We start from the raw sequence: 20,217 nt of genomic DNA, 5'->3' as shown, positions 1-20,217 counted from the left end.
AGAGCCTCCCTGGGGAACCGAGCCAGGCCACACAGGAAGGGCTTCTGAGGAATCTCTGCGTCTGGAGGAAGCCTTGGACGGGAGCAGCGGTGGCTCCCAGTGGGCACAGACCATCCCTCCAGCAAGATGGGGTTCGTCTTGCGGCAGGGGCTTGTCTGTGAAGACCGCGAGGGGCCTGAGCCACCCCAGGGCTAAGGGCCATCTTCAGAGTGTTACGTGGAACTTGAGGGACCAGAGGCTGAGACTTGAACCCTGAACTACCCAGATGGCGTCAGAGGCCAAGCAAGTAATAGCAAGAACAAAAAAAAAAGAAAAGCTGGCAGAGGGGCTTTCCATGCGCCCGTCCCGGCCACACACTGTCGGATGCTCTGGAGGTCGCACCCTCCGGGGCTGCCTGCCCAGTGAGCTGGCCACCCAAGCAATGCAAAGGCCGGACCTTGGAGTGTTCTGTCCCAAATGGCCGCAAGCTGAACAGGTGCACACCTACCGTGGGGAAAATGTGACCGAGTCAGGAAAAGTGAAGCATGACTCACAGGGCCACCGGCCCAGCACCGTCCACCCAGTGTGCCCCTGGGTGAGCCCAAGGAACACACGCAGGTGCTCGACAGACGGGCGGGAGCGCGTGCCGTCTGGGGGAGGGGAGATGCTTCCTTTTACATCCTTCAATAAAAAGAACCAAAATAAGCTATGAATAATTTTTTATTTTTGCGTGTGCTGTTTTCTATAACAAAACATGTTGCCTTAGTAATTGCAAGTTAAAAAAAAAACAACAATAGAGCGATTAAAAAATGAGTTGGCAGAAGAACAGTTCAGATAATCCCTGGGAGCCCGCTGCTTTGGGAAATCGCTAGGCTTTCTGGAAAAGGGTCCAGGTCACCTGCCAGAGGCCCATTTCCTTCCCCAGGCCACCCACTTCCTTCCTGGCCCGGCTCAGCCTGCTGCTGCCACCTAGAGGTTGGAGTTAGACATTACCTCAACCCCTCCGCCAGGGCTGTCCCAGCTCTCATTTTAAGCCCTTGGATTTCAGGGTGGAAGATGGAGATTTCCCAGGAACCTGAGGAGAATCCTGTGGGCGCATCTGTGCACAGAGCCCAGTGCAAAATGAGAACGCAGGGCCACCTTGTTAGAAAATTATTGAGAAGTTTAAGAACGTAACAGCAGAGCCAGGTGAGGTGGCGCACACCTGGGATCCAGCGACTCAAGAGGCTGAGGCAGGAGGATCCCAAACTCAAGGCCAGCCTGAGCAACTCAGCAAGACCCTGTCTCAAAATAAAAACTAAAGAGCCAACCCTGCACAGTCTGGTGCTTGTATGTAAGCTAGGGACACTTTGCGCCCAGGTGTGTACATGGGCGCGGATGCACTGCGGGGTGAACCTGTTTGCACAAGCACGTGTGCCTATGGGCATGCAGTTGCTTAGGTGGTGGTGCCTTGTTCGTGCATGGCACACTGTGTGAGTGTGTGCATGGGGGAGACAGCGGATCCGCGGGCCAAGACGTGCGGTGGTCAGGTCTCGGCTCTGGAGAGGCTGCAGTGGCGAATGAGCTGGCTCTAGGCACTTCGGCCTCTGTCCAACCTTGGGCACTCAGAGGACACCAAACTCTATCAGGACTTCCAGGCCACGTCCCCAGACGCCCCCATCTCCCTGGGGGAATGCCTGCTGGAGAAGGCCCAGGGTGCTCCAGCCAGCACCTGGCCACCGGCCCCTGACCTCCCTTTCTGATGGCATTTACCAAAAAGGGCTGACAGTGGCAAGTCCTCCCTTGTCCCTCCCAGATGGCTACGTCCCTCCCACAACTCAGGAGTTTCTTTCTCAAGGTCCTGGCAGCCCGTCCTTTGAAACAAAACCATCAGGAAGGACAGGGCCTCTCCGACTCCCCGTCTCTGGGGAGGACAGGCCCCACTGTCAGCATGCTCACTCCCTTGCCCTGTCCTTCTCTGTTTCAAACACCGGTCACCTCTGTGTCAACCAGGAAAAAAGCTTGGTCCTTTCCCTGGGGTCAGTGACGTCGAACCAGAATCACAAGAAGCCACTGTTTCAGACCCAGCTCCTGCACTGGGCCCCCACAGAACTGGTTAAAAATCAAAATGGAGTCACTCAGGCCAGAGCTGCACACGGCTGAGCTGAAATTAAGCTCTGAACACCCCAGAAATTATATTAGAGAGCTAACAGACAGAATTCCCAAACGTGCCAGTTTCAATGGGCATGAGAAGGAAGTTCCTTGTGCCTTAATCCTGACACCAAAAGTCACCTCCAGTCCCCTGAAGTCAACCAGCTCCTCCTCTGTCCTGCTTTTGCCATTTTAACTACTGAGCAGCTGGGTTTCTCTGACACTGAGCCCTGGACCACTCCAGGTGCTCGCCTGGCCCCCATGAGGACGGAAGTGGAGCTTGCCCAGGTGCCAGCCTCAGGGAGGTGGCAGCCAGGAGCCCCTCACCCCTCTGGTGGACGAGGTGAGGTGCTTGGGTCCCCCTGGCTCCCCAGAGCTCCTGGTTGAGTGGTCATAGGCTTAATGATGCCCACTGCAATGTCCTCCTCCCCTCTCCACTGGCCCTGCCTCTTCCAGGAATAGCTCCTCAGCACACCTTCGCCTGGGAATCCTGGGGCTCCCTTCCTGGGAGCCCCAATTCTAAGTCCACCCTCTGAGGTGCATCCCCAGCCACTGTGACTGTCCCCAGGGGCTGGTCTTGGAGGGTTTTGCTTGTTTCTTTGTTTGCTTGGCCGCTGGGAGGCGCGAGGGCAGCAGGTGCTAGGCGGTGGCCCTGCCCGCTCCGCCCGGAACCTGACTTCAGCCCCTACGGCTGCCCCCCATCTTTTCTTTCAGCTCCTCAATGGGCGTGACAATGAAGTTCCTTCTGCCTTAATCCGCACACCAAAAAGTCACCTCCGGGAACCTGAAGTTAGCGTCTCTGGTCTCTTTTTTCCTTCGAGGGTCAGTTTCTCTGTCCACGTGGGGAGCCCCAGGGGAACCTCTAAAGACTCCAGCCTCTGCCTTCAGCCTCCTTCTGTGGGGGGAGGGGAGCACGGAGGTCCAGTGGCTTGTGGTCCTCAGCGCAGGAGGCCCTGTGCGGGCGGCCACCTGCAAGTGCTACTCGGGGTCGTTTTCCTTGTGGGCAGTGTGCGGCTCTTACCGGGTTAACATCCATGAACGGAAGGACCTGGGAATCATGGGGGCTGGTTGCACGGGGGCCAGGCGGGGGCTTGGAGATGGCATCGGGGGACAGGCTGTGGGAACAGGCTGGCGGGAGGGGAGGCAGCAAAACCCTCCTCCTGTGACCTCCAAAAGACCCGGTCACCAGGTCACCATCTGACACCTTCTACCCTGCACAGGACCCTGTGCTGACGTAGGGCTCCTGCAACCTTGACCTCAGGTGGCCTGTGGCCTGGGCTGTGCTTCCAGCTCCCACCCCACCCCACCCCCGGGAGCCTCCAGGCTGTACCCTTCCTCCTGACGCTTTCTTCTTTGCACTGAGCTCATCAATGTCCCCACTGTCACTCAACCCTGTCTCCTCCATGGTGCCACACACTCAGCACATAGTAGGTATCAGTAAATACTGGCTCACCAGAACGACACCTGGACAGGAGAGGCCTGGCCCACCTCCCTGGACAGTCCCCCAACCCTCTCGCTGGTTGTGAAACGGGCACCCCAGGCTCTCAGGAGGCTGGGTGCCCTCCCTCAGGTGGAGTGGTGTCGTGCCAGCCACAAAAGCCATGTGCCCCCTGGTCCCGAGGTGGGCTCACTCCTTTGTTATCTGGGGGGGCAGGTTCCAGGACCCTTCCCCACTGCACACACCAAAATCCACGGAAGCTCAAGTCCTTGCACACCCCCACCCCCTGTAGAGGACTCCATGACTAATACACTGTGACGGCCATGGAAACAGGGTCCCTCTGTATTAAAGGAACCAGGATGAGGAGACCATCTGCCGGTGTGAGTGCATACATGATTCTTTTTCCGAGTGTTTTGATCTGTGCTTGGTTGACTCTGTGGACTCACAGCCATGGATACTGAGGGTTGGTTGAATTGCTCTGTCCCCAGGTGGAATGCCCATAGCATTGGCCAGAGAGCAATGGCCCTTTGGCAGGCAGCCTGGTCTACACATCTGTGCGAGTCAGCTCTGCAGTACTGTAATGAAACACTTGACATCATTAACTTATAAAGAGAAAAAGCTGGGTTTGGGCTCTCAGTGTTGGGAGTTCCAGTTCCCAACCAAGTGGGCCTCTGGGGGGGATGCCGGACAGCCAGGGGGGAGCCCAGAGAGGGAGCTAACTGCTCACCTCGTGGCCAGGAAACAAAAAGAAGAGACCCGAGTTCCACAATCCCCTCCAAGGGCACAGCCCCAGGGACCCAAGAAGCTCACACCAAGCCCCACTTCCTAACGGTTCTGCCACCCCCCTAAGGTGCCCCCTTTAATACTGGGACCAAGCCTTTAATACTGGCCCTTGGGGACATTCCACACCCAAATGACAGCAACAGCAGTCCATCTAGCACCCCGAGAAACACCACTACTCTTCCCAGGGACTTCCTGGGAACTGGGGGCACATTTTCTTAAGAAATCCTTACAATAACCTCCAAGAGGGGCCCAGCTGGACCTCGACACTTCGCCTGCAGTGAGGCCCAGCTCTGACCGGCCAGAACCAGCTCTGACCCTCCCACACCGCCTCTTGACTGAGCACCGCTCTGCTCGTTCCTGTTTATCCCACGGACAGCGATTCCTGGGGCAACAAAGGAAAAGGGTCCGCCTGCCAGGTGCCGTGGGTCCGGAGCTGGAACTTGCAAAGCAGGCAGCGTGGAGTGTTCTCAGCGTGGAGTGTTCTCATGGAGAGTAGTCATATATTTGTTGCGCGGAGCCTCAGTTTCATCATCCATAAAGTGGAGCTGTGGGTGGCAAGCAGGAGAGCAGGTGGCAATGCGGTAGAGAGAGGTGGCTAAGTGGTCTGAAGGACCCCTCCCCCTGGGGGCTGGGTGGCTGTGGGTTCCTAAGTGCGGGGCCTGCGATTGGGAGACACTGCCACCAGGGGGCGAGCTGGCCTCAGATTCTAGCCCTGTGCAGCTCTTCACACCCCTGTGGGGCTGGGGTGCCACCAAGGGAGGTTTGGGGACTGCCCAGGGCAATGGCGGGAGGCAAGCCAGGGCCTCTCCAGGTCCAGGTGCCTTTCAAGTGGCTGGTATTTGCTGACACCTACTATGTGCTGAGTGTTTGGCACCATAGAGGAGACAGGTTGAGTTCTCCTTGGGTCACAGGGCTCCCAGAAGAGGAGGTGACAGTGGGGAACATGGACACAGCTGGTCAACTGTGTCCTAGCCCAGAGCATCCTAAGTGGCTTTTTTTGGGGTGAATTGGAATATGACACGAATTATGAAGTGGGTTCTGAGTCACTGAGCAAATGAAGCCCTTCCTGGATTGAAGGGTGAAGAATTTTTCACAATGTCACTTAATGCCCCCAAGGCCTGGTCACACACCTCTGTGAAACTGTGAATTTCACCGTCCAGGGACCTTGAGGCTCATGAGGGCCGGGAATGCTGTTGGGAGGAGCACCAGTGTTGCCTCCAGGTCTCCTTTAAGCTGAAACGAATTTTTTAAATGATGTTTTATTTACTTCACCAGGGGTCACAGATTGAAAAGGCTTCCTCTGAATGTTCTGGAGCCATCTTTAATGGAGGCAGAGCCGTCAACCATGCCACACTGCTTCCCCCATGTCCAAATGGGGATTTCTCGCTCAGACCAGCTCTCTAGCACTGTGTCACTAGGTCACTCTCGGTGGCATCTGAGTTCTCTCATATGGAGGCGTCCTGGCAGCTCCCGCAAGGCTGTTTCCGAAAAGTGCTGAGTGGAACGTGACGTCAGGCCTCAGTAGCATCTTCAGGCGGCTCTCCGTCCCCTCCCAGGCGAACCCGGAGCGATAACGGACGGGCACTTCCTACCGCGGCTCCTTCTGCGGACACTCATTTCCGCCCTTTGTGATGTACAGGGGGACCTCTGAGTGTGTGGCTTGTCCCTCACGATTGTCCTGACTACCCGTTTGTCTGCTCTCCGATTGAAGGACACGCAGGGTCCCTCCCGTTACAGCCCCGCCACGGAGCCTCCACGCGTGCAGAGCTGGCCCTGCGCCTGGGGAAGGCCTTCTCCAGGTGCAGAGAGCATTTCCTTTTTGCGGAAGGCTCCCGGGATGTTCTTGGCTCCTAATTCATTGGATGCACCAGAGTCTTTGCTTCCCTCATTTTCGACTACATTTGCATTTAAACATCTGTCAATCTGATGCACTGTTTTAATTTGCATCTGATTATGTGGAATGTTGAGCATATTTTCAACTTCCCCAGGCGGCTTCTTCAGTCATTAACCCCTTACATTCACCCAGGCTGCACACTCCTAGGAGGGGGACTGGGTATGAATTCGGGGCCCAGCCCGTTGGGCACCAGCTCTGCCTGCCATTCCTACCTCCCTTGGATCCCTCCTTGGAGCCCGATCTTCCCACAGTCCCACCCAACTCTCCTGCCAGTCCTGGGATCACAGGGACTGTGAGGGTGGGCGTGTGCAGGGTGGAGGTCCAGGGACACTGTGGGACCCCAGGGCGCCGCACCCACGAGGAGCCGGCTCAGATCTGTGCCTTCCTCTATTAGCACCAGCAGGACCCACCCTCCTGCCTCTCTAGAACTTCCTGAGCCACCTGTAGCTCCCCGAATACACTATGCTGGGATTTGGTTCCCACCGTATGGGAAGGACACCCCTTTCAGTCCTCCTGCAGGTACCTGTCCATGTCCCAAGATTCATCTCAAGAGCTGCCTCCTCTAGGGAGCCTGGTGCATGGCCAGCAGCCCGGTGCAGGTCACAACACGCTCTCCTCCTGGCTTTCCTGGCCCTGTGTGAACCTGATGCCTGTGTCACCTCCTGGACACCCAGTTACTGAGGTACCTGAGGGCAGGTGCCTCGTCTTACCGCCTTTGCATTCCCAGCTCACTGGGCAGGGCCGGGCAGGGCAGGAGGAGGTGCTCTTTCCATGTTGGTCGCAGGAGTGGAAGAGCCTCAGAACCAGCTTCTTTTGCATCAGACTGGAAATGTCTGAGGTCCAGGGCTGCATTGCACCCATATGGCCCTGCCCATGGCACCTAACAGGGCTGAGCACTTGTGAGGCTCCAAGCACGTCTGGTGACACCAGGGCATGATCAGCTGGTGGAGTAGGAGCTGGCTTCAGTGGAGGCTGCTGCCTTGACCCAGCTGCCTATGGGGATGACGTTGTGCCACTTCTCCGGCCTCTCCCAGCCTGTTCTTCACCCTCAGGACGGGGTGACAGTGGCTTTGGGGGCTGGTGTCAGGATGAAGCCAGGTTATGTGCCTAAGGCACGTGGCGCGTGAACAATTTTTTGCACCAGGATAGTGGAGCAGTCACTGCCTGAGCAGTGACCCCTTGGGTGACTTGGTTGTCAGGAGCCTGTGCACCAAGCACAGGAGCTACTTAATAAGACGAAGTTCATGCAAGTTTGAGGCCAGCCTGGGCACCTTAGCAAGACCCTGCCTCCCAGGAAGAGCTTTACAAGGGCAAGGATATAGCTCAAATGAATGCTTCCAGGAGGAGGAGGAGGAGGAGGAAGAAGATCCAGCTTTCCCAGCACCAAGAAAAATCTAGTTACCCAAGAAGGAAGCAGCGCGCTTGGGGCCTCATGATAAATCAAGCCAAACCACTTTCCTGTCCTGCACCCTGAACCCACCTCATCTTACAGTCATTTCCTTTTGGGGGAAAGGGGGTGGTCGGGAGAAGAGTGGGAACATGGCTCCCCTTCTCTTGGCAATGACTGTGTGAGTTTTCCCTCCGCTTGGATTTTTCCACAGCAAGAGGGTCATCTGCTAGACGCCGCTATTCCAGTGGTCTCCAGTGAACCCCATCCACCCAGAACGACTCCTCCTGGAGCTTCCTTGCAGAGTCGGAATGTGACCGTGTGTCCCTTGGCCATGCTGACCGGTCAGTTCCACGTGCAAGCCTGGATCAGCCCTTGCACTTGGATCTTGTCCTATTGGGAGACTGCTTAGAGCCAGAAGCCCAAGACAGCCTCAGAGAGAGGCCCCGGGAGGGCCAGCCAGCCCAGCCTGCCCCAGCTGGGGTCCCGTCCCTAGCCCAGAAGTCACTGCAGCTGACGCACCAGGTCACCTTCACGACAGATGCCACCCGGAGCAGAAAGGAGGCGGGCTGCGGAGCCTGCCCTGCTGCACACGGCGGGTAATAACCTGGAGCACAGCAAACCAGGCCCCGGGACGGGAGCACGTGCCCAGTGTGCCCACCAGGACCTGGGTGGGTGAGCAGCGGGCACACTGGGCTTCAGAGAGTCCCACCCAACTCTCCTCCCAGTCCCGGGATCACAGGGACTGTGAGCGGTGGGCGTGTGCAGGGTGGAGGTCCAGGGACGCTGTGGGACCCCAGGGCAGCGCGCGAGGAGGAGCCGCTCCGATCGGTGCCTTCCTTTATTAGCACCAGCAGGACCCGCCCTCCTGCCTCTCTAGAACTTCAGGTTCTTGGCTTTGCTCTTCTCTCCGTATTTCTCTTCCAGCGCTTTCTGCAGGTTCATGTTCATAGCATTTTTCTGGTGCCACCGTCCTACAGAGAGGAGAGAGAGGCAGGCACCGGTCACCAGCAGCCTCCGGAGGGCCCAGGCCCCAGGGGTGACCCCTGGCCCCTCCAGGTCCACCCAGGGCTCTCGTTCCTGTCTGGGTTCTCTCCAGACCTCAGGCCCAGGCTCCCCGCCTACCCAGGTCGTCCGTCCTCCTGCCGTGCCAGTGGCCTACGTCTCGCACCGATTTCTCAATCACCTCCGGCGTGTAGGAGGCCTTCATGAGACTCTTGGTCTCCTGGGGGGGCCCTGTGGGAGACCGCGAAGAACACCTCAGCGTCCACAGCCGGGGAGGCTGGGCCTCGGTTCCACTGCTGAGCTGGGCTGTGGCCGTGAAGGGGTGCAGGGAGGGGCTCAGTGCAGAGCAGGTCGGGGTGCAGACCCCAGCTCTACTGTCTGTGGACAAGTGTCGCGCCTCTCAGCGCCTCCGCGTCTTCATCTACACCAGGGAGTAAAATTCTCTGGCAAAGTTGGAAAGGTTAAATGATTGGGCATTCAGCGGAGCATCCGACACGTGCTGTTTAATACCTGTATTTCAGAAAGTCCATCTCAAGACATAAAATTAAAGCCCAAGGAGGTAGGTGCCATGGTCACAAGTTGGCAGAAACATCTATCAGAGGACCAAATCCCCAAAGATTGCAAGGACTTCAGTGACCAGAAACAGAGGATGGAGGGACAGCTCAGTGGCAGAATGTTAGCCCCCAAATACCCCATTCTCTACCCTTTTTCCCCCAGTACTGGGGAGGGAGCCAGGGCCTCGTGCATACAAGGCAAGTGTTCTCTGGCTCCACCACTGAGCCACGCCTCCGGGCCACTAGACATTTTTTAAAATTTGCCAAGTGCTAAGAAGAGTTCTAGGGCCTTGGTATGAACTTGCTTATTGAATCCTCTCACCCACCTAAGAAGTAATTATGATTACTATCCTCATTCTACTACTGAGGTCACTGAAGCACAGAAAGGTTAAGTAACTCGTCTCAAGCCACACAGTGGGTATGTGAAAGGTCTAGATCTCAACCCAGACCCTGTGCTTCAGCCCCACAGCTTAAGCTATGCTGCTCACGTGCAAAATTCAGGAGCATACCAGCCTCCAGACTGAGGAAGGAGTGGGAGGGTAAAGCTGACGCCTTTGACGGTCCTTGTAGTGTTCCTGAAAACCTAAATACCTTGATTAACTTTAGAAGTTGCTAGCCATGCCCGTAAAAACCTCAAAGGTAACCACCACAGGAACAGGAAGAGCAGCAAAGGACACAGAGTGACCGAGAGGGCTCGGGGGTCGAGCAGGTGTTGAGCACGCGCGAGGCCCTAGGGTGGAGGCCCCAGGGTGAAGGCCCAGCCCCAAGTACATACGTGCAGGATTGAGAGGAAAAGAAAATTCAAGGAAATCCAAAAAATCAAAAGAAAGCACAAAATAAGGTCATGGAAATCAGATCCAAATCTATCAGCAAGTGGAATAAATATAAATGGGTCCGCCCATTGGTCAAACAACAGTTCATCGGACTAGAGGAGAAAACATCTTCCAGATACATGCTACTTAAGGAGCACTTTTTTAAAAGCGCACAACGAGAAGATGAACCGAGGGATGGAGAGAGATCCAGCAACCAAATACTAAGCAAAACTAATCTGGTCCAGCTCTATTTGTAGCAGACAAAATAGACCATCAGGCAACAGCCTGTGAGATATTAAAAAAAAAAAAAAAAAAAAGGTTGCAATTCAATAAAGTGACGCGATAATTCTAAACTTGCTGCACTGAAATGATCTCCAAATAGAGCAAAGCCAACAGAGCTACCAGGAGCACAGGCAGATCTGCCGTGGCAGAGGGAGAGTGCAAGGAGCTCTCTCTGGGTAATTACGACATCAAGCACAGAGTATTCAGAAGGCGTGACAAAATCAGGGCAGAGTGAGTGACAAGCTGCTCTTTTCTAGCAGATGAACGCAGAACCCTGGACTCAGGAGGTCATTTCAGGCACATGCAGGTCATCTACAAAGGTGACCGCCAGTCGGCCTATAAGCACCCCTCCACCATTTCAAAGGACGGGACCGTCCGGGGCTGTGTCCTCCTGCAGGTGTCCCATGGAGCCGGAGCCGTGTTTAAAGCCATCTTTGGAGCCTGGAGTCTCTGGCTGGACGTGCTTATGTAACAGAGTACTAAGCTTGGGCTGAAGCCTTCCTTCAGTCCTGTCCCCGGTCACAGATCAAAGCCACCCAGAAACCCGCTCCTGGGCTGGGACTCGACAGCAGGTGTCTACAGGTGCTGTCAGAGGGCCAGATACCGGGAAACCATCCGGCCAGGACAACCGGAGAGGGTTCCGCGGTCTCCAAGGCTCTGAGCCCCCCTGCCCAGGTGGAGCTGGTGGCCACCTCCCCCTTTCACCCCAAGTCTGATCAGTGGGGCCTTGTGAGGCCAATTCAGGAGGCTGTCTGAAGACAAGGGCTCGGGGGCCACCAAGGCCTTGACCAGCCATGGCCAGCCGTGCCCCACACTGCAGGGTGCACGGACGTTTCTGGAGACCAGGTGCGCGCAGTGGAGGGAGCATCATCCCAGAGCCCCGACCCCAGGCCTTCAGAGGGCTGAGGGGTACCAAGAGGAGACGTGCTGCAGAGGACACCCCCAAACCTGAATCATCAGGAAGCCAGGGGGGTGCTGGCAGGATGGTGGATCCCTGGCCCTCAGAATGCACAGCATGGTCTCAGTGGGGGCTCCGTGGACCCCACAAAAACACCCAGGGAAGGAACGCTGGGCTCCAGGCCCCTGACATCAGACAAGATGGCAGGAACAGAAACACACCAGGCCACCTTAGGGCCCCACCCGCCCACCCTGTGTCCTGGGGGCTCAAACCGCAGCCGGGAAAAGGTCAGCCCCAGCCAGCCCTGCACCAGGGTGGCCATCCCCCTTCTCGGTCCTTCTTCTGACTGTGGTTCCTTCACCACACCACCGCTCGGACGTGCTTTATTAGTAGATCTAAGCATGAGACGATTATTGAAATTTTATCTTAAAAACTCTACGGGCAGCTGCTGCTGCTGCAGTCATCCTTTAGAAAGGCGGAAACAGGTAGAAGCGGGGAGGGAACTCAGCCCCAGCCACAGCCTGGCCTCTCAAACCCCAGTTTCCTGTGACCTTAAGTAAGTTTTTAAATGTTCCACGCCTCTAATTTTCTTTTTTCCTATCTGGAAAAAAAAGGGGGGGGAATTGCAGCATTTACACCCAGGATTCTTGTAAAAATGAAACTGTCAAGTCCTGAGAGCGGGGCCCGGCAGACACTGCATGTGGCCCCTGAAGGTAGCTGTTCTCACTACCCCAAAGAAGCCCCGGAGAATGACAAACAGTTACCGGAACCAACAGGTGAGCAGGCATGCTTCTGGACATAAGATTAATATACAAAAATAAAAACCGCAAAGTGAGAAAACGTGACTATTTCTTTTTGATGCTGGGGATTGAACCCAGGGCCTCAGACATGCTGAGCACGCACTCCACCACTGAGCTCTATCCCCAGCCCCAGAACATGCAGTTTTTAAAAAGACCCCATTTCTAGTAAATGGAAAAAAATTTTAATAAAAATAAGAGAGATTTTCCTAAAGAAATCTAATAAAAAAACTGCACAATCTTTATAGAAAAAAAATTAGCAGGGGGCTGGGGATGTAGCTCAGTTGGTGGAGTGTTTGCCTTGCATGTACAGGGCCCTGGGTTCAATCCCCAGCTCCACCACCAAAATTTAAAAAAAAAGAAAAACAATTACAAAATGGTATTGATATTGAGAATTTTAAATTAGTGGAGTTGTATACCAACCACATTTATAAATTGGACATTTTATTATCCTAAAGCTGACACCCACCCCCTAAATTGAACTGGAGATTCAAATATACTTCCAATCAAAATCCCAGCCAAGGGCTGGGGATGTGGCTCAGTGCGAAAGTGCTTGCCTGGCATGTGTGAGGCCCTGGGTTCAAATCCCCCAGCACCAAAAAAAAAAAAAAAAAAAAAAAAACAAGCTGATTCTGAAATGTGTGCGCAAGAGGCACGCAGGCCACGGCCGCTGGTGGCAGTGGGGGGTGCTGGAGGTAACAGGTGAGCAGATGTCGGACTCCACCCAACACCTGGGAATTGAGAGTGTGATATCAGACCCCTGGACAGAGAGAGAGAGGGCTGGAAACTTGACAGATGACCAAAGCCCCTCTGCAGGTCACTGGGCCAAGGCGGAACTCTTCAGTAAGAGGAACCGAGGTGATGGCTCATCCGCAGAAAGAAGGGATTAAAAACAAATCCCCACTTCACACCAAGGCAGAAATCAACTCCAGGCGGATTAAGGACTTAGATGAGAAAAGCAAACTGAGAAGCGGTTCAGAAGAGTCTAGGAGGGGTGATCTCCGTGACTCAGCACAGGACAGGATTTCTCCCACTGGCTCCTCCTGCACTGTCCCTGTGTCTCTGTGTACCCCGGGGCAGCTGTTCAAGACCAACAGCTGGAGATGGACCTCGATCCCTCCCTCACGCCCCACACCCACTCTTAGCACATTCACCCCAGTCCTCCTCCACCTCCACGGGATGCTTCCCCCCACCTTCTCGAGCACAGGGCACCCTCCAGATTTGTGCAGTGCCCCAGCCTGGCTCCAGACGGAGGGCTGTAGTTTGGATCTGTGACACGCTCCAGGGGCCCTGTGTAGGAGCTTAGTACCCAGCTTGGGGGTCTGGGCAGGTGGTGGAAATGCCAAGCAGTGGGGCCTGTGGGAGGTCTTAGATTGGAGGGTGTGGGACCCTGGCTTCCCTCTTCCTCTTTTGACGCTCCCTGCTGCGAGCTGAGCAGCTTCCCCCACGGCTCCTGCCTTCAGAGCTGCCTCTCCACAGGCCCAAAGCAACCAGAAACCAGAAACACCAAAACTCTGAGCCAAAATAAACCACTTCTCTTTATAAGTGGATTTTTTTCAGGTATGTGTTACGGTAACAGGAAGCTGCCTGACACACCAAGCCACGGTCCCCTCTTCTCCTCCTCCCTGTTTCTGCCCTACCTCTCCCTTATGTCTATTCACAGCCCAGCAACAGGAGTGGTCCTCTCACTACATCACACTAGCCCATCACCCTGTTAAAACCTAGCATGGCTTCTGTGGTAGTCAGCTTTCCGTCACTGTGACAAAGTGCTCAAGAAAAACAACTTTAAAGGAGGAAAATATTTACTTTGGCTCATGGCTTCAGTCTGTAGACAGCCATCTCTGTTGCCGAGGACACAGGAGGGAGAGAACTTAATGGCAGAAAGGAGGCGTGAAGGAGCAGCTCATGACAGCCAGGAGAGAGGAGAGGCCAGGGACAGGATACAGTCCCCAGAGACACACACTCGCTTCAACTAGGTTCCACTTCCTACAATTTCCACCACTTTCTTAGAGTCCATTCAAACTACGAATCCATCACTGAATCAATGTGCAGATGAGGTCAGAGCCCTCGTGATGCCATCACTTCCCTGTCACCACAGCTGCTCTGGGGACCAACCTTCAGCAGGTGAGTCTTTGGGGAATATTCCAGATCCAAACCATCACAGCGTCCTGTCTTCCAGGGCCTTGGTGATCTAGCCTGCTCCTCTCTGACCTCTCCCGCTGCCTGCTGACAGCCGGGGGCCTCACCCGCCTTGGGCAGCAAGTGCCAGGACCAGCCCTGGGGGGCGGCCAAGGGGCCGTGCAGACGGGGCACAGACACAACACGCCGCAGGGCGAAGCCCGGGCACAGCATCTGCCGATTTCCGGGGTGTAAACGGGGCTCCTGGGCCAGCTTCAGGCAGCGTTTCTATGCCAATCAGTTCAGGGAAGTGGCACAATCGGCCCTTGTGAGCTGGTGCGAGCTGTTCCGAGCGGCTTCCAGCGCACCCTTGGCTCAGTGCCCGCTGCCCGGCTGGGTGAGGGGGACACAGGTGTTTTAAAAGCTGGTTCTTTTACACATAAACAGTATAAGTTTACAACTGGCCAAGAGAGAGGGGAGGGCAGGACCCCGGGGGCAGAGGGAGGCCAATCTGCGCCATGTCCCTGCTCCCCTCTCCCAGCACCGCCCCTTCTCCAAGCTCAAAAGAAACCCAGAAAGGCTTCCCATGGGTGTCTGGTTCCTCCGGTGACGGGGACCCGCGCCAGCGAGGGGAGGCCTGCCAGGTCCCGGGCGCCCTGGCCGCTGGAGGAAGGGGGAGGGCCGAGGGCCAGAAAGCAGACCTTCTGCCAAGACCCTGGGCTGCAGAGTGGGGACCGAGAGCAGCCCCTGCCCGCTGGCCGCGGACGCCCTTCTGCACACCCGGGGAACCCTCGGGAATGGCTAGGGAGGTGACTGGCCCCGGGGGGATCTTTGGAGGCCGCAGAACACCCTGGACGTGAGCTCCCTTCAGACCACCCAGCGGGGACACAAGGGGTCTCCATCCTTCCTGTGAATGGAGCTGCTGTGTCCCCGCTTGGCCACACAGGACTCCATGGCTCCACGAGAACCCTGTGTAAATGGCCCGGCCTCCAGGGCACCCTTCTGTCCCCCCCAGGTGGGGCCACCCCAGGCTCTAGCTAAGAGAGCAACGGCCAGGCAGCCACCGGGCGCTCTCCACGCGCCACAGGCCACGCGCCACCTTCGCGTCTTCATGCAGTCCTGCCCACCCCGCTGAGGGCCACGCTGCCCTCCCAACTCACGGCACTGAGGAGGCGGCTGAGGCCCAGAGAGGGCGAGGGTCCTGCCTGGGGCCACGGCCCACCAGTGAGTGGCAGAGCTGAGCTTTGAACCCAGGAAACCTCGTGTTGTCACTGTACCCAAGGTGCCCGGGCCAGGGATGAAGAAATCAGGGGCGTCTGGAGTTTCGGGGAGGGGCGTCTGGCAACTGGGCCCCGGCTGGCAGGGGACAGGATGCTCCCAGCGCCCCAGGCCTGGCATGGAGGAAGCCCTCGGCGTCTGGAGTGGCGCCGTGGGGTGCACCTTGGGCTCTTTGGCCCCACGGGGGGTGGAAGCCCCCGAGCCTCCCCTGCCCCACCCCCTGGGGACCACAAGCCCCGCCCATGCCCTTGGGCCTGACCTTGAAATAAGTTTGAGCGCATGTTGTAGCCCAGGTCATAGTAGTCTGAGAAGATGGAGGAGATCTCCGAAGAGCTCTTGGTCCTGCTGGGCCACGAGCTGGCCCTCCTCTGGCCCTCCAAGACTTCACCGATGACCCCTTGAGCCTGACGGGGGGGGGGGGCAGAGACCAGCGATGGCAGCGACCCCCAGTCCCTCCCAACTCCTCCTCCCTCTGCCCCCCTCGGCCTGCAGCCCCCCACCAGCCCCCAGGGCCGGGAGCCAAAGAGACCAGAGAGGGGGCATCAGGAATGGCAGCACCCCAGCTCCCCGCATTGAGCACCTACTATGTGCAGCCTCAGGAAGCGTCTTCATGGGGTGACACTACTTTCGCCCTCTTATAAATGGGGAAACTGACCCTAGGAGGCCAGACCTGCCCAGCGCACACAGCGAGGGAGCCCAGAGACCCAGCTTGCCCCTGCGGTTGAGTGTCACAGGTCAAAGTCCTCCGCGTCCACCCAGCCCACTCCTCCCTGGTGCCCGGGGTAAGCCGAGGCCCAGGAGCTGAGCTCAGGCCCAGAAGGCAGGGAGGCCAGGTCTGCCTGGGGCAGCCGCTGGCTCTGGCAGGTCCTGCTCCTCTAGGGGCCCCCGCGTCTCTACTTGCAAATTATGGGGAGGGGTCTTGGGAGCAGCTCTCTGCTCTGACACTTGATGGCTCCAGGACACTTACAGCTGGGCAGGGACACCGGATGCCCCGATTCAAACCCAGGGCCATGGAGGCTAGAGAGAGAGGTGACGCCTTCCCCAGGCCGAGAGGGGCAGTGTGGCGCAGTGACAGCTCCAACAGCAACACGCCCCTCCAAGTGGCACAGAAGGTGGGGGATGGCAGTCTCCCAGATTGTCTGATGGGCCGAGTTGCTGGCCTCCAGGTGACAAATGGGCGGGGCCTGGCCTGCAGTGTTCGTGGGCACAGTGGGACCCCCCAGCAGATCCTCACCCCCTGAGCTCTGGCTCTAGCCTCCGTTAAAAAAGGAAGCGGTGACCCCCGCCCGGCCTGGAGGTGCCATGAGGGTCAAATGGCTTCGAAAATAGGCCTCAAAGCCAGCGCAGGAGGGACGTAGCCCCTGACTGTCCACTTCCAGCAGCGGAAGGCAGAGGTCATCTCAAGCTTCGGTAGTGGCTGCCTACAGGGTACTCAGCAGCAAGAGTGCCGGCAGCCACTGGTCATGTCTGCCATGAAGACAGGCTGGGAGCGAGGGGCATGCGGGCCGTGAGTTTGTCACCCTGACCTAGTCTGACGGCTTCACTGTACCAAAGCCGAGACTGAAGCCCAGAGAGGCAAAGTAAGTTACCAAAGTCACTCAGTATTCATGGGCAGAAGCTGGATTCAAACCTAGGTCTTTCCACCCCCAGGAAGTGCCTGTCCGCTGGATGCTCCGTCTCTAGGAGACTCGTTCAGGTGGAAAACACCCAGTTTCAAACAAAAGGCTCATCGTTGCCATGTCACCCAGAGCCAGGGCTCCAGAACCTGCCATCACAGACTGAGTCCCTGTTCCACACAACCGGCAAGGGGTAATAAGAGCACCTCCCCCAGGGTCGTCGGAAGGATGAAATGAGTTGTCACTGTGAGGAGTTTGAACCGAGCCCAGCACTGGGCACGTAGCAGGTGCTCACTAAATGCTGCCACGGGGACTCAGAAGCAGGTTCCTCTGTACCCTCACGGTGAGTCCCCACAAGCAGCCCTCCCCCACCTCCTCCTCCTGTCCCCTGCTTGGACACCTGCTCCTCAGAAACCAGCTGGTCCACCACTTTGCTCCCGAACTTGTGGCGGATGTTCTCAGGAATGGTGCTGCTCTTCCGGCTCGCGGGCGCCCCCCGGTGCTCCTGGGTCCTGGATTTGGGGCCTTCGTTCGGCTGAGCCCCCTCTGTGCCCCCTCTCAGGGCCCTGGGCAGTGGGTCCATACACAGAGGTTCCCTGCTGGCAGCGCTCGGAGGCGGAGGCGGGACCTCCGGGTGGCCGCACTCCAGGGAGCTGCCTTGGGCGCCCCTCGGGGAGAGGGGGACCTGGTACTTGAACCTGGAGGGGTCCAGGGCGTTGCAGGCAGCGCCCCAGGGGACTGCGTCCTTCTGGGCCTCCTGGTTGTTCAGGTGGGCCAAAGTGGTTGCTCCTGAAGGGGGGAGAGACAGAGGGACAGGAGGGAACAGAGGGACAGAGCAGGAAGAGGGGCAGAGGCAGGGAGAGGGAGGGGGAGGAAGGAGGGGGGCGGGAGAAGCCAGTTGGCAGCCAGGCCCAGCACGCGGTCCCCACGCTGCTATGGCCACCCGCTGGCCAGCCCTGAGGCCCAGCCTGTGACCTTGAGGAGGACTGGCCTCCCTGGGCTCTGGTCTCCGCCGCGTCCTCAGCTCCTTCCTCATGGTGAACCTGCAGCCACCCACCCAGGGCCTCGGCTGCCCTGGGACTGGCAGAAATCTCGACTTAGTCACGTCACACGTCAAGAAGGAGCCAGAGCTAAGGCCTCAGCTCGCCAGCGCCCACCCGTCCTCCCTCCAGCCGCCCACACATCCCCACCTGGTCCCCCCCGTCCTGCCCCTGACCCCAGGGCCAGCAGCTCCCTGCCCTCGCCCTGGCTCCAGACCAGCCAGGAGCGGCTCCCCTACCGTCCCCAGAAGCCCTGTAATGTCCCACCTCGCGGCCTCTGTGCGGGCTTCCCACTCCCTGGAAGGACAGTCCCTGCTTTTCTAAGTCAAAATCCCAATTTTCCCCCAAATGCAGCCAAGTCCCCCGACACCCACCCGAGCAGCAGGCCAGCCTCACCCCAGCTCCCAGCTCCCCGCACACAGTGTGCGTCTTCTGCCTGCAGGGGGCAGTCGACTGTCCCCTGCTAGAGAAGGGGAGGGCCACCCCAGCAGGCACAGGGTGCATCAGGGGAGAGTGGGCGCACCTACGCTAAGGGGCTCGAGGGGCGCCCCGCCCCCCCCGCCCCCCCCCCCCGTCCAGGCCGAGACGCCCGTGTGCTCATCTGGACACCTAGCTCCCCCGGCCAGCCCAGGGCCAGCTGGCCGTCTGACCACCGCTGCTCTCCCTGAGTGATGGGCAGTACCGGGGCCCCTGGGAACCAGCTGGACCACAACTCGGAGTCCAAGTCCCAAGGACGGTCCCTCTTTCCTTCCCACTCCACAAACCGGAGGCCGGGCCCCCACAGCCACCCCATCCTCAGCCCACGCTTGGGGATGTCCCTCCAAACGTTCTAGAAGGGTCCCGCAGGCCTCTTGAAAGAGGCTGGTTCTGCCTCCTTTTGTTATGGACGAGATCAGGTTCTGCGCGGGGCTTTGTAACTCGCTGTTAAGGAAACAGCCCAGAGCCCAGGCCCCCTGCCGACGGTGGCCACCCAGCTGCCTGGCACAGGGCCACCCCGGGGCCTGGACGCCGCCCACTGCTGGGTGTCCGCCCTGCTCCAGGTCAGCTTTACAGAAAAGGCTGCCAAAGCTTCTCTGGGGCTCCGTCTCCCTCTCGGGGACTCTGCTGTGCTGCCCCCACCCCGTGCTACCCACGCCTGGGCCTGGCTCCTCGGGCCCTGCCCCGTCCCCCACCCAGGGCAGCCAGGTCCCTCACTGCGTTCTGCCTGCAGAGTGCCGAGACGAGGGACAGAAGTGGGGGTGATTCCCGGCCACCCCCAGAGAGCCCCTCGAAGCCCTGGACGCACCCTCGCGTGTCCCTGCGCCCGACTTACCTGTTCGGGGGCCTAGCTCCATGGACTCTTGCTGTGGGGCAGGTGATCCCAGGTCAGTCCTGCAGACAAAGCAGACGTCCAGCGTCTCAGGTGACAGTGTCCGTCAACAGGGTCAGAGCAGAGCCCGGTCACACGGCTGCAGAGCCCCCGCGGCTCCTCCCCGCTCACGGAGCTGCTGCTGGTGCCCCTTGGCACACCCATCCCCAGGGTCCCCGGAGCCACCCATTTGCCTGGCACAGGGCCACCTCCCGGGCCCCCGCAGGCTCTGCCCTCTGTAGAAAGCCCTGGACACAGAAGACCAGGGCCTCAGGGCCTTTGTCACCGAGCCTGGGGACCCCGGCTCCTCACTCCCTGCGCCCCCCCCCAGCCCGAGCAGACCCCCAGCTGTGGCGCACATCACCCAGTCGCCACCCAGAACGACGTCCCCTGCAGACAGGATTTGACCCCTGTACCAGGGAGCCTTGGGGGGGGGAAGCGCCCAGCCTGGAAGGGCAGAGAGGGAACCGCTGGACGCCTCCCTGAGGGCGGCTTCCGTCTCTCTCCCACTTCCTTATCTGCATCCTCTCATCACTCGCGGGCTTTGCCACAGGGTGAATGAACCCACAGCTGGCGCTGCCCGGCATCTTGGAGGAATAAGGCCCAGAGAGGCAGAGCGACCTGTGTGAGTCGCCCAGCACACTGGCGTGCTGCTAAGCTCGAAGCAGGCAGGAACCAGTTCAGTTTTATTCCCTGGAAAAACTGCCGAGCAAAACACTCTGTTGATCTTGAATTTTCCTAATTATGAGGAGGGCCTGCAGCTCAGCGGCAGGGGGCCTGTCCAGCCTGCCTGGGGCCCTGGGCTCCATGGGCCGCACCACGGAACATCCTGATTCTTATGTAATGATGGCACAGCTT

General features: G+C 58.1%; 1 protein-coding gene across 2 annotated transcripts; it reads right to left on the bottom strand.

The window, feature by feature from the left end:
* Positions 1-8,437: 8,437 nt before the first annotated feature.
* Cimip4 (ciliary microtubule inner protein 4) lies at positions 8,438-19,637 on the bottom strand. Of its 2 annotated transcripts, XM_078052795.1 has the most exons (5): positions 19,324-19,637; positions 17,372-17,760; positions 15,615-15,759; positions 8,737-8,847; positions 8,438-8,585 (listed from the first exon to the last, which is right to left on the bottom strand). In XM_078052795.1, the coding sequence occupies exons 1-5, from the start codon at positions 19,343-19,345 to the stop codon at positions 8,488-8,490; spliced, it is 765 nt and encodes a 254-aa protein (XP_077908921.1). In that variant the 5' UTR covers positions 19,346-19,637; the 3' UTR covers positions 8,438-8,487. The 2 variants fall into 2 exon arrangements, with proteins under 2 accessions (XP_077908921.1, XP_077908920.1); XM_078052794.1 differs by lacking the exon at positions 19,324-19,637 and having other exon boundaries at positions 17,372-18,105.
* Positions 19,638-20,217: the final 580 nt, after the last annotated feature.

Source organism: Ictidomys tridecemlineatus, chromosome 6 (genome assembly GCF_052094955.1).
Source record: "Ictidomys tridecemlineatus isolate mIctTri1 chromosome 6, mIctTri1.hap1, whole genome shotgun sequence".
NCBI classification, from domain to species: Eukaryota; Metazoa; Chordata; class Mammalia; order Rodentia; family Sciuridae; genus Ictidomys; species Ictidomys tridecemlineatus.
This window is presented reverse-complemented; position numbering and strand designations above follow the sequence as displayed.